This window comes from Anomaloglossus baeobatrachus, chromosome 10, assembly GCF_048569485.1.
Source record: "Anomaloglossus baeobatrachus isolate aAnoBae1 chromosome 10, aAnoBae1.hap1, whole genome shotgun sequence".
In the NCBI taxonomy this organism is placed as follows: domain Eukaryota; kingdom Metazoa; phylum Chordata; class Amphibia; order Anura; family Aromobatidae; genus Anomaloglossus; species Anomaloglossus baeobatrachus.
In genome coordinates, this window is record NC_134362.1 from 192,459,153 (window position 1) to 192,472,778 (window position 13,626).

The following is a 13,626-nucleotide window of genomic DNA, read 5'->3' on the forward strand; positions in this document are numbered from 1 at the left end:
AGTTTGGACCGGTGGTGTAGAGCACCCAGTTTGGACCGGTGGTGTAGAGCACCCAGTTTGGACCGGTGGTGTAGAGCACCCAGTTTGGACCGGTGGTGTAGAGCACCCAGTTTGGACCGGTGGTGTAGAGCACCCAGTTTGGACCGGTGGTGTAGAGCACCCAGTTTGGACCGGTGGTGTAGAGCACCCAGTTTGGACCGGTGGTGTAGAGCAGAGGTCCCCAACTCCAGTCCTCAAGGCCCACCAACAGTGCAGGTTTTTGGGATTTCCTTAGTATTGCACAAGTGTTAATGTAATTACCTGCCCAGGTGCTGGTTCCAACAGCAGTGCAGTGCTAAGGAAATCCTGAAAACATGCACTGTTGGTGGGCCTTGAGGACTGGAGTTGGGGAACCCTGGTGTAGGGCACCCAGTTTGGACCGGTGGTGTAGAGCACCCAGTTTGGACCGGTGGTGTAGAGCAACCAGTTTGGACCGGTGGTGTAGAGCAACCAGTTTGGACCGGTGGCGTAGAGCAACCAGTTTGGACCGGTGGCGTAGAGCAACCAGTTTGGACCGGTGGCGTAGAGCAACCAGTTTGGACCGGTGGCGTAGAGCAACCAGTTTGGACCGGTGGCGTAGAGCACCCAGTTTGGACCGGTGGCGTAGAGCACCCAGTTTGGACCGGTGGCGTAGAGCACCCAGTTTGGACCGGTGGCGTAGAGCACCCAGTTTGGACCGGTGGCGTAGAGCACCCAGTTTGGACCGGTGGCGTAGAGCACCCAGTTTGGACCGGTGGCGTAGAGCACCCAGTTTGGACCGGTGGCGTAGAGCACCCAGTTTGGATCGGTGGTGTAGAGCACCCAGTTTGGATCGGTGGCGTAGAGCACCTAGTCTGAACCAGTGGCGGAGAGCACCAAGTCTGGACCGGTGTCGTAGAGCACCTAGTCTGGACCAGTGGCGAACAGCACCCGGTTTGGATCAGTGGAGGAATGTACCCAGTTTGGACCAGTGGCGGAGAACACCCAGTCTGGACAAGTGGCTCAGCAATGCCGCTAACCTGAACGGACAATCATCTGGCGTGCACCATCTGCCGGCACACAGGAAACTGCGAGGCATGGGAGCACTGTGCTCCCGAATATTGAAGAGGAGCGCACTCTTGTAATAACAACCACTTCTATTGTGGGCTAAATATAAATTGTGAATAAAAGGTAAGAAGAAGAGTTCTTATTAATTGTTAGTTTTTAGTAACTAACAAACATATTGATACCCGGTATATACACAACAGCGAGTCCTCCGGTGCCGAGATAACTTCCTGCTATCCCTTATCTCCTAATGGTACATCACGTGAGTGTATAACCCGCCAGCTGCCCTTTCTGTGGTCTCTCAGGTTTTACAGAAAATGCAATATGATTCATTTGGAATTGCAAAAAATAAATAAAAATTGGTATAAAATCGATAAAAAGTAGATTTTAGAAAGTCCGGCTCCCCGGGGGATTCTTGTAAAAGCCCATTTCATTTATCACCACTGTGCGTTCCGGGGCAGAACACGGAATTGCTGACGGGCCGCCCGAAATATCTAGACGAGGGTTGGTAATGGGCTCGCGTTGTGCCGGGAAGTGTACCGCGCTCACTGAAGTGTGATTGTTTCCTGTCTCTCACCTCACTGCAGTGGACTGCTGGGACGGCCCTGATGGAAAGCCAATTATTTATCACGGATGGACAAGAACAACCAAAATTAAATTTGACGACGTGGTGCAAGCTATTAAGGACCATGCGTTTGTCACCTCTGAGTGAGTCCCCGCTGTAACTCTTTAATAACTGGACATGTGATGTATGATCGCCCGAGAGGCCGGACGGTGCTTATGTGTTCACCGTAGTGATGTGCCGAGCAGTGGCGTAACTGGAGTCTGATGCCCCCCCATATGTTTGTCAGGTGTATGGGTCATTGTAGCATTCTAAATCCTATAAAGACATACAAGTTGCCCCCCTCCCTTCATTACGTAGTAATGTCCCCCATACTGTACTAATATTATTATTATTATTATTATTATTTATTTATAGAGCACCATTAATTCCATGGTGCTGTACATGAGAAGGGGGTTACATACAAAATACGTATACAAGTTACAGTAGACAGACTAGTACAGAGGGAAGAGGGCCCTACCCTTGCGGGCTTACATTCTATAGGATTATGGGGAGGAGACAATAGGTGGGGTGTAGGTCAGGCGGCAGCTCCGCACGGTGGTCGGGCGGCAGCTCCGCACGGTGGTCGGGCGGCAGCTCCGCACGGTGGTCGGGCGGCAGCTCCGCACGGTGGTCGGGCGGCAGCTCCGCACGGTGGTCGGGCGGCAGCGAGTTCATTGTAGATTGTAGGCATTTCGGAACAGGTGCGTTTTCAGGTTCCGTTTGAAGTTTGCAAGGGTAGGGGATAGTCTGACGTGTTGAGGCAGCGAGTTCCAGGAGACTGGGGATGCTCGGGAGAAGTCTTGGAGTCGGTTGTGTGAGGAGCGAATGAGAGAGGAGGAGAGGAGGAGATCTTGGGAGGACCGGAGGTGACGTGTTGGAGTGTCGTGGGAGAGTAGTTCGGAGATGTACGGAGGGGAAAGATTATGCACAGCTTTGTAGGTCAGTGTTAGAAGTTTGAATTGGATACGGTGGAAGATTGGAAGCCAGTGGAGGGACATGCAGAGGGGAGAAGCGGGGTGGTATTGAGGAGAGAGGTGGATAAGTCGGGCAGCAGAGTTAAGGATGGACTGGAGAGGGGCAAGCGTGTTGGCAGGGAGGCCACAGAGGAGGATGTTACAGTAGTCGAGGCGGGAGATTATGAGGGCATGCACTAGCATTTTAGTTGATTGCAAATTGAGGAAAGGGCGGATTCTGGAAATATTTTTGAGTTGAAGACGGCAGGAGGTGGTGAGGGATTGGATGTGTGGTATGAAGGATAAGGCAGAGTCAAAGGTCACTCCGAGGCAGCGAACTTTGGGTACTGGCGAGAGCGTGGTGTTATTTATTGTAATAGATAGATCAGGTGGAGAGTGTAGGTGAGACGGAGGAAAGATGATTAGTTCAGTTTTGGCCACATTGAGCTTTAGGAAGCGAGAGGAGAAGAAGGAGGATATAGCAGATAGACATTTCGGGATTTTGGACAGCAGAGATGTGGCATCTGGGCCAGAGAGGTAGATCTGGGTGTCGTCGGCATATAGGTGGTATTGGAAGCCATGGGACTTTATGAGTTGTCCCAGGCCAAATGTGTAGATAGAGAAAAGTAGGGGTCCTAGGACAGAGCCTTGAGGGACGCCAACAGAGAGATGGTGGGATGAAGAGGTTGTGTGGGAGTGGGAGACACTAAAAGTGCGATTTGAGAGGTATGAAGAGATCCAAGAGAGGGCGAGGTCTCTGACACCAAGGGAAGAGAGGGTCTGTAATAGGAGGGAGTGGTCAACGGTATCGAAGGCTGAGGACAGGTCTAGGAGTAGGAGTATAGAGAAGTGCTTGTTCGCTTTGGCAGTAAGCAAGTCATTTGTGATTTTAGTCAGGGCAGTTTCGGTGGAGTGATGTGGACGGAAGCCGGACTGTAGGTTGTCAAAGAGAGCGTTAGAGGAGAGGTGGGAGGAAAGTTCAGCATGGACATGCTGTTCCAGGAGTTTTGAGGCAAGTGGGAGTAGTGATATGGGGCGGTAGCTGGTAGTAGAGGTTGGATCGAGGGAAGGTTTCTTTAGGATAGGTGTGACTGTTGCATGTTTAAAGGCAGAGGGGAAGGTTCCAGTCGTTAAAGATAGGTTGAAGAGATGGGTTAAGGCTGGAATAAGGATGGTGGTGAGGTTGGGAAGGAGGTGGGATGGCATGGGGTCAAGTGCGCAGGTGGTGAGGTGCGCTTTTGAGAGCAGACGTGCAAGCTCTCCTTCGGTGATGGTGGGGAGGAAGTTTATGGGGGAGGGGCAGTGGTCAGCTACATGAAGGGGTTGTGGTGGCTGAGCAGAGAAGACTTGCCTTATTAGGTCGATTTTTTCTTGGAAATAGGTGGCAAAGTCTTCTGCAGAAATGAGGGAGGTTGGAGGGGGCAGTGGTGGGCGAAGGAGGGAGTTGAAAGTGTTGAATAACTGTTTGGGGTTGTGTGTTAGAGAGGATATGAGGTTTCTGAAGTAATCGTGTTTAGCGGAGGTGAGGACTGAACGAAATGTGTGAATTGCATTTTTGAATGTGGTGAAGTCTTCCTGGGAGTGCGTTTTCTTCCACCGCCGCTCTGCAGCCCTAGACCTTTGCCTAAGTTTTTTAGTGAGGCTGTTGTGCCAGGGCTGTCTATTGATTCGTCTCACTCTGCCATGCACAAGGGGAGCGACTGAATCAATGGCTGATGTGAGGGTGGTGTTGTAGAAAGTGGTGGCGCTGTCTGTGTCGTGGAGGGACGATATGGAGGACAGTGGGAGGATAGAGTCGGCGAGGGTGTGCATGTTGAGGTGTGCAAGGTTTCTGCGGGGATGTGCTAGGTGCTGGACAGGGGGGGTAGGTGAGGAGGACAGGGCTGAAAAGGTCAGAAGATGGTGGTCAGATAGGGGGAGGGGGGAAGTTGTGAAGTCAGAAAGGGGACAGAGGCGGGTGATAATATCCCCCATCCTGGTAAATATGTCCCCCATCCTGGTAAATATGTCCTCCATCCTTCCTGGTATATAGCCCCCCCAATCTGGTATATAGCCCCATCATCCTGGTATATACCTCTCCATCCTGGTATATAGCCTTACATCCTGGTATATAGCCCCATCATCCTGGTATATATCTCTCCATCCTGGTATATAGCCCCCATCATGCTATATAGCCCCCTCATCCTGGTATATAGCTCTCCATCCCGGTATATAGCCCTACATCCTGGTATGTAGCCCCATCATGCTATATAGCCCCCTCATCCTGGTATATAGCTCCCCATCCTGGTATATAGCTCTCCATCCTGGTATATAGCCACTTCATCCTGGTATATAGCCTCCATCATGCTATATAGCACCCTAATCCTGGTATATAGCCCCCTAATCCTGGTATATAGCTCTTCATCCTGGTATATAGCCCCCTCATCTTGGTATATAGCCCCCATCATGCTATATAGAACCCTAATCCTTGTATATAACCCCCATCATGCTATATAGCACCCTCATCCTGGTATATAGCCCCTATCATGCTATATAGTTCCCTCATTCTGGTATATAGCCCTTATCATGCTATATAGCACCCTCATCCTGGTATATAGCCCCATCATGCTATATAGCCCCCATGCTGGTATAAGGCCCCTCAATCTGGTATAACGCTCCCCATCCTAGTATATAGCCCCCTCAATCTGGTACATAGCCCCCATCATGCAATATAGCCCCTTTTCATGCTATATAGCCCCCATCCTGGTATATAGCCCCCACCACACCGCACACAGTAAAAGAAAATAAATAAACAATTGTACTCACTTATCCTGCACTCCCCCAGCGTCCTGCTGTGACGCTGGCATGCCGGCAACTGGCCAGCATGTAAGAGACACAGTACCGGGAGCTGTCATATTCTCTGCTCCCCATGCCCAGGATTGTGTGCGGAGCAATGAATATTCATTGGCGGCCGACACATTGCAGTGCAGGGACCCGACGGGTCTCTGTGCTGCGAGTTATTTTAGTTGGATGTGTGCCCTCGAACACACACCCATCTGAATCAGGGGCTGGGGCCGGCGGGCCCCCTGCACCCCAAAGCCCGGTCGCAGTCGTTACACCCCTGGTGCCGAGGTTGTATGGTATTATATAATCACCTGCATATAATAACCAGTACTCGCACACAGACACTATTTGGCAGGCCATACACTTAAAAAAAACACTTCCTCTGCTCCCCTATAAACATGCACGCTCAAATCTGCCGAGAGTGCATGTGCTTTAAATAGGAGTTTGCATTCATTGGGTTTTTATCATCATCTATAATTGGTAAAATTGCAAAGTATACATATTCTTGACTACAAATAATTTTGCAATTGGGTTTCATTAAAAATTTTCTATTTTTTTTTAATGCTTTGATTTCTTTCTCGTATGTTGTTTACCGATTGGATTAATTTATTTTATATTTTGATAGACCGGACTTTTATGAATTGAGAAGTACCAAAAATGTGTATTTTTTCTTGTTTTATATTCAATGGGGCAAAAAGGGAGTGATTTAAACTTGTTTTTTTAATTTTTCAAAACCTTTTACCATATTTAATAGTCCATTTAGGGTACTGGAAGCTGCGATCGTCTGATTACTTATACTAAGTATGCATAGCAGTGCATCAGCACTGCAATGTATAGCAAAAATCACAGTCTCCTATGAACAGCAGTTACAGGCTGGTTTTCACAGGAGAGTCGTCATGACAAGCACAGGGGCATTTGGCGCACCCCTGGCTTTCATGGCAACCCATCGGCACCCCGCAATCATGTCATGCACGTATCGATGGGTATGTGGAATGACCCTCCCCCATTCCCGATGCATGTTAAAAGCTGCTTTCAGAGAATGATCGATGGCATTTCAAAGGTTAAAAGCTGTGAGTGGTTGATAAAGGCAGATGATGGCTAATTAAATCAGCCATCATCTGCCGGGAAAGATGCAGGCTCAGCATGTGAGCCCGCATCAAAGGCAGGGACACAACATATTATGTAATTATACATCATATGTCGGGAAGAGGTTCATGAAACCTAATTGCAAAAATTATTTATAGCCCCAAATACATAAAACTCCATAACTGGTTATCTAAAAAAAAAAAAATGGCTACTAGGGTCGTATTGCTGATCATAGTCACACACAATATAGTTGGGGTTTTCACTCCTCTTTTTCGGAGTCCATTCTCAGATATCATTTGTGATTGATTTACGCTGATAACCGTGTTCTGTCCTCTGTAGATATCCGGTCATACTGTCCATTGAGCAGCACTGCACGCTGGAGCAGCAGAGGTATATGGCCAAGGTGTTTAAAGAAGTGTTCGGTGACATGCTCCTATGCAAACCCATTGAAGCAAGTGCGGATCAGCTGCCATCTCCTACACAGCTAAAGGAGAAAATCATCATCAAGGTGATTACTGCACTGGCCTGCTGGGCTGGTGGTGGTCAGACCACGGCACGACTGCCCAGAGTAACTGAGACATTAACAGTTATATCACCTCTATACTGATTCTACAGCCTGTAACGTTCCTCAGGGGCGTGACCTGTAAGGGGTGGGTCTTACAAAACCAAAAGGGCACAATCATGGGGAACAGAAAAGGGTCCTCCCCAAACTGTTCCCATTAGGCTGGAAGCTACAAATGTCCACAAGATTTCCCTTCACTGGAACTAAGGGCCCAATGCCCACCCCTGATAAGTCCATATCCCTCCTCCACCAAACTGTACAGCACAATGCAGTCAGGGGGTAACGTTCTCCTGATATTCAACAAACCCAAACTTATCAATCAGACGCAGATAGAGCAGTGTGATCAGTCACTGCACAGAGCACGTCTCTTCCAGAGTTCAGTGGTGGCGGCTTTACACCGCTCCATCCGACGCTCGGCATTGTGCTTCGTGATGTATGTCTCGACATTAATACACAATGACAATCTGTGTAATCCGGATGTACTACACAGGGGGCAAGGGGCCAGATGTAATAAACCGGAGGTGAGGGGCCGGATGTTATACATCAGGGGAACAAGGGGCTGGATGTAATATACTGGGTGCCGGATGAAATACACCAGGGGCCGGATGTAATACACCGGAGGCGAGGGGCCGGATGTAATACACCGGGGGCGAGGGGCCGGATGAAATACACCAGGGGCGAGGGGCCGGATGTAATACACCGGGGGCGAGGGGCCGGATGTAATACACCGGAGGCGAGGGGTCGGATGTAATACACCGGGGGCGAGGGGCCGTATGTTATACACCAGGGCTGGGGTATGGATGTTATACATAATGGGCCAGATGTTATACAGCAGGGGGCGAGGGGTTGGATAACAGCAAGAAACATCTTCGCAGGTTAGTATTAGGGGTCTAAAGGGGCGTCCCCCGCCGGCCCAGCCGATGAGGAGGAAACACATATAGCACGTCGGCTGAGCTCTTCGGGTTCACATACTTTTCCTTACAGGTATTGGGGCAGTATATTGTACTGTAGCACACGGATTGTCATTCTTTTTCCAGTTAATTAAAATAAATAAATAAATAATACTTTTATATTGTGAAAAATGTATTAAAAACAATTATATGATTACTTATTATAAATATATTTATATTATAATTTTTTTCTATTATTTTTACTTTTTTTTAAAAATTTTTTTTCCAAACTAAAATTTATACCCCTTTAGCATAAAAAATTGGGGCCCAAAGGCGATTCCGTGACACACGCCGAAGACCATAAAGAGGAAACCAAGCTTCAGGGAGAGCTGTACATGTGGGATCCAATAGATCAGGTAATCACCCGACATGTTTTACATAAACTGTATCGTATATGTGATTTTATGCGTCTTTTATGACCAGTTCAGTTACTGGGTGGTAATGATGTTTTGGTCACTAGGTGGCGCTGCAGCGCCTGTAACAGACACCAATGGAAATAAACAGCAAAAAACAAAAAAAAAACCATAAAAAACACAAAAACACAATAGCTTTTGATGTGACGGAGGTTGAGGATACAACCCTCAGGTTCAGACATCTAAAGCTTTATTTTTTATATGACTTTTTTTTGTTTGGCTTTTTTTTTTTTTTAAGGGTTTTGTCTAGAAGGAATGAAAAAAACAACATTTCTTAACTTTAGCATGGTAAGGTGTCCACTTACCATCTGTAATGTACATTCAGTAAAAAAAAAAAAAAACATAAACACCCCCCCCACCACCGAAAACCTGCAGCCACGTGATATTGTGCCATGGAGAGACTGTGCTGAGGACACCACATACTGCAGAGGTGTACATGGGCAACAATAGACCGACGCACCCTTTGGAATTGAAGCTGCTAATGAGTATGTGCAAAAGTTATTGCAAAGAGAAGGGGAGGAGGTGAGCTGTGACATCACCTATTGTGAATGGTGGATCCAGTGTTATCTACTGTATATAGAGGTGTTATCAGTCATTGTGAAGAGAAGGGTAGGAGGTGAGCTGTGACATCACCTATTGTGATTATGGTTCCTCTGTTATCTACTGTATACAGCAGGTGTTATTAGTCATTATACAAGAGGAGGAAGTGAGCTGGGACATCCTCTATAGTGAATGGTGGATATACTGTTGTATAGAGTATAAAGAGGAATTATCACTTATTGTACAGGAGGAGGAGGTGAGATGTGACATGTATTGTGAATGGTGGATCCTGTGTTATCGACTGTATATAGAGGTGTTATCAGTCATTGTACAGGAGGGGGAAGAGGTGAGCTGTGATATCACCTATTGTGAATGGTGGATCCTGTGTTATCGACTTTATATAGGAGGTGTTATCAGTCATTGTACAGGATGAGGAGGTGTGCTATGATTTCACCTATTGTGAATGATGGATCCTGTGTTATCTATTACATCTAGAGGTGTTATCAGTCATTGTACAGGAGGGGAAGGAGGTGAGCTGTGACATCACCTATTATGAATTGTGGATCCTGAGATATCTACTGTATATAGAGGTTTTATCAGTCATTGTACAGGAGGAGGAGGAGGTGAGCTAAGATATTACCTTTTGTGAATGGTGGATCCTGTGTTATCATTCATTGTACAGGAGGAGGTTAGCTATGATATCACCTATTGTTAATGGTGGATCTTGTGTTATCTACTGTATACAGAGGCGTTATCAGTCATTGTACAGGAGGGGGAGGAGGCGAGCTATGACCACCTACTGTGACTGGTGGATCCTGTGTTATCTACTGTATATAGAGGTTATCAATCATTGTACAGGAGGGGGAGGAAGTGAGCTGTGACATCACCTATTGTGAATGGGGATCCTGTGTTATCAGTCATTGTACAGAAGGGGGAGGAAGTGGGCTGTGACATCATCTATTGTGAATGGGGATCCTGTGTTATCTACTGTATATAGAAGTTTTATCAGTCATCATACAGGAGGAGGAGTAGGTAAGCTGTGACATCACCTATTGTGAATGGGAATCCTGTGTTATCTACTGTATATTAAGGTGTTATAAGTCATTGTACAGGGGGAGGAGGTGAGCTGTGACATCACCTATTTTGAGTAGTGTTTCCTATGTATATAAAGCTGTTACTCATCATGTGATGATAATGAGACTGCTGAAAAGTCTCCTGTAAAGAACAGGAAATATGACTCTAAATTAGCCTCAATGTCTTGTGTAAAAATTGCAAGATTCTCTACTTTATATGAAATCAAAAACATTATCAGACAGGTTTACAAAATACAAAGCTGCATTCATAGATCCATTTCCATATTTATATTTGTGTAAAATAGACCAAACACTGTCCGAGATAAAAAACAAACGGATAGTAGATGCGCGTGCATGATGGCTGTGTGTATTTATAAACATTAAATATAAAAATAGATACAAAAGTATCAATAAAAACGGCATCAAAATGTAACTGAACAGTTGCGTGCCTTTTTCTCGGCTGCACAGAGGAGCCCTTTCTCCTGACGCTGCACAGCTTAGGTGGACGTTTCGGTGAATGATGGGTCCAAAAATGACAGAAATAATAAAGAAATGTAATAATTTAGGGTTCATTAACATATAAGTACTCTCTGTGCGATTCTTTCTGCTCCATTTAGCGTGTCACCAGACAGACACAATGACATCAATTACTATTGATGAGCTCATTTATACAGTTACATGCTCTGTTGTATTTATTCTGTGCACTATGTCGGGTCCGGAATATTATAAAACTTGGACAGATACGCGCGTCGGGGATGATATTCTAATAATATAGTAAGACAAATGCATTCAGGAGCTGGATACAATGTTGCAAAGTGCAGAGAATGTAACAATGAAGCAGATGGAGAGTGATATATTTGGTGCAGGGATTCGTCTAAAATTTTGTAGCATTTTATGACCCCCTCCGAGTCGTACACATAGATGTTGAGTCTTTGGGTCGTGTGACGCTATGCTGGGAGTTGTGGTGTCATCACAGGTTGCAGACCAGTGATCTAATGCACAGTGATATGTTTGCGTTTTTTCCCGGTAGGAATGGTCCATTCGTTATTGCGCCATCGCTGGTGATAAATTGTCCTATGGTGATGAAATTGAGCAAAACGCAGACGACTCTACACCTAAGGTAAGGGCGGTTAGGATCTTGTATAACGCTATTAGAAGCCAAAAAAACTTCTTTTTCATTGGTTAATTATCTGCATAAACTATTTATTAAGGCAGAGTTCCTATAAGATGACATTTGACTGTATAATGATATAGTACTGAACAGTGAGAACTTCTCTATTTGTGCGCTGGACCCTTTATATATTGTTCAACCCTTTCCGTACCTATGGACTGTAAAGGGAGTAATTTACTTATGGTATCCACAGAGAAGGAGTGTCCTATACTACCTATCGGGAGGACATTCTCCAGAGTACTAATAATGGGGAAGAGCCCTGTAGAATCCATACAGAGGAGGTGTCCTATAATAGTCATAGAGACGTGTTCGACGGTACCCATAGGGAGAGAAATGTCCAACAGTACCCATAGGGAGAGAAATGTCCAACGGTACCCATAGGGAGAGAAACGTCCAACGGTACCCATAGGGAGAGAAACGTCCAACGGTACCCATAGGGATAGAAACGTCCAACGGTACCCATAGGGAGAGAAACGTCCAACGGTACCCATAGGGAGAGAAACATCCAACGGTACCCATAGGCAAGCAAAAGTGTCCGATGGTACCCAAAGGGAGAGAGAAGACTCTGACAGTACCTAAAGGGAGAGAGAAGTGTCTGACTATACCCATAGGGAGGGGGGAGCGTCCGTCGGTACCCATAGGGAGGGGGAAGCGAAGCGTCCGACGGTACCCATAGGGGGGGAAGCGAAGCGTCCGACGGTACCCATAGGGAGGGGGAAGCATCCGAGGATACCCATAGGGAGGGGGAGCACCCTACGGTACCCAAAGGGGTGAACAAGCGTCCAACAGTCTCCATAGGCAGGTAAAAGCATCCAACAATACCCAAAGAGAGGGGGAAGCATCCGACAGTACCCAAAGGGAGAGAGAAATGTCCAACATTATCCATAGGCAGGCAAAAGCGTCTGATGGTACTCAAAGAAAGAGGGGTATTCAACAGTCCCTATAGGGAGGAAAAAGTGTCTGATGGTACCCATAGGAAGGAAGAAGCGTCCAACAGTCCCCATAGGGAGGAAGAAGCGTTCAACGGTACCTATAAGGAGAAACATCCAATGGCACCCATAGGCAGGCAAAAACGTGTCTACATTAATTATAGGTAGAAAGTGCCTTATAGGTCCTACACAAATTAAGTGCATTCTAATAATAAGAACAGAGTGGAAGTGTCTTATATTACCTATACAAAGGAAGTGCCCTATAGGACCCATAAACAAATGTGGCTTTTTAATACATGAAGGAACAAAGTATCCTTAAATTGGCTATGTCACCAGGTTTTTGCTCCCCATCTGAGAGAAGCATAGTGTAGAGGCAGAGACCCTGATTCCAGCGATGTGTCACTTACTGAGCTGTTTGCTGTCATTTTGATAAAATCAATGTTTTCTCTGCTGCAGATCTGAATATGCTGGACTACCTCGCCAAGTAGTCCTGTAATGATAATCTCCTGCTGATTAATCAGTGATTATCAAAACAACACTAAGCATCCCAGTAAGTGACATATTGGTGGAATCAGGATCTCTTTCTCTACATTATGCTTTGGCAAAACCTTGTGACAGATTCCTTTTAAGTACACACAATAAAAAAGTCCGCTATAGTAATTATAGTATAACTGCTAGATCTGCAGCAGAGAAAACATTGATTTTATCAAAATGACAGCAAACAGCTCAGTAAGCGACACATCGCTGGAATCAGGGTCTCTGTCTCTACATTATGCTGGTCTCAGATTAGGTAGCAAAAACCTGGTGACAGATTCCCTTTAAGTACACACAATAAAAAAAGTCCGCTATAGTAATTATAGTATAACTGCTAGATCTGCAGCAGAGAAAACATTCATTTTATCAAAATGACAGCAAACAGCTCAGTAAGCGACACATCGCTGGAATCAGGGGCTCTGTCTCTACATTATGCTGGTCTCAGATTAGGTAGCAAAAACCTGGTGACAGATTCCCTTTAAGTACACACAATAAGAAAGTCCGCAATAGAAGGAAAATGCTTTAAAGTACAACATAAAGGATTAATCCTATAGTGTTCAGAACAAGAAAGAGATTTAAATGCAAATAGGGAGTAAATGTTCCCCTTCCCACAATCAGGGATGGCCCTATCGTACCCATACAAAGAAAGAGCACCCTTATAATTCCCACTTTGAGAAAGTGCCAAATAGCACCCACAAAAGAGGACGTTCCCTTATAGAACCCAAAGTAAAGAAGTGCAAAAAATGCTTTAAATTAGCATTAGGGAAGAAGTGCCCTGTAGTATGGATAGAGATAAGGATAATGCCGTTATCGTACCCTCAGTGACGACGTGCCATATAGCAGGATGAAATGTATTATATTTGTAATCCCAGCTCTGTGCCCAGTGTAGCCCCATTATCACAGTCCGCGCTCTGTACCCTAGGCTC

At 46.0% G+C, this 13,626-nt stretch overlaps 1 protein-coding gene across 2 annotated transcripts in view; it reads left to right on the forward strand.

Moving 5' to 3' along the window:
• PLCG2 (phospholipase C gamma 2) overlaps positions 1-13,626 on the forward strand; it is a 187,625-nt gene that overhangs the window by 79,898 nt on the left and 94,101 nt on the right. For both annotated transcript variants that reach the window (XM_075326077.1, XM_075326078.1), the window contains exons 13-16: positions 1,650-1,770; positions 6,868-7,036; positions 8,292-8,396; positions 11,097-11,186. In XM_075326077.1, the coding sequence (XP_075182192.1) occupies positions 1,650-1,770; positions 6,868-7,036; positions 8,292-8,396; positions 11,097-11,186 (485 nt within the window). The remainder of the gene's footprint in view (positions 1-1,649; positions 1,771-6,867; positions 7,037-8,291; positions 8,397-11,096; positions 11,187-13,626) is intronic.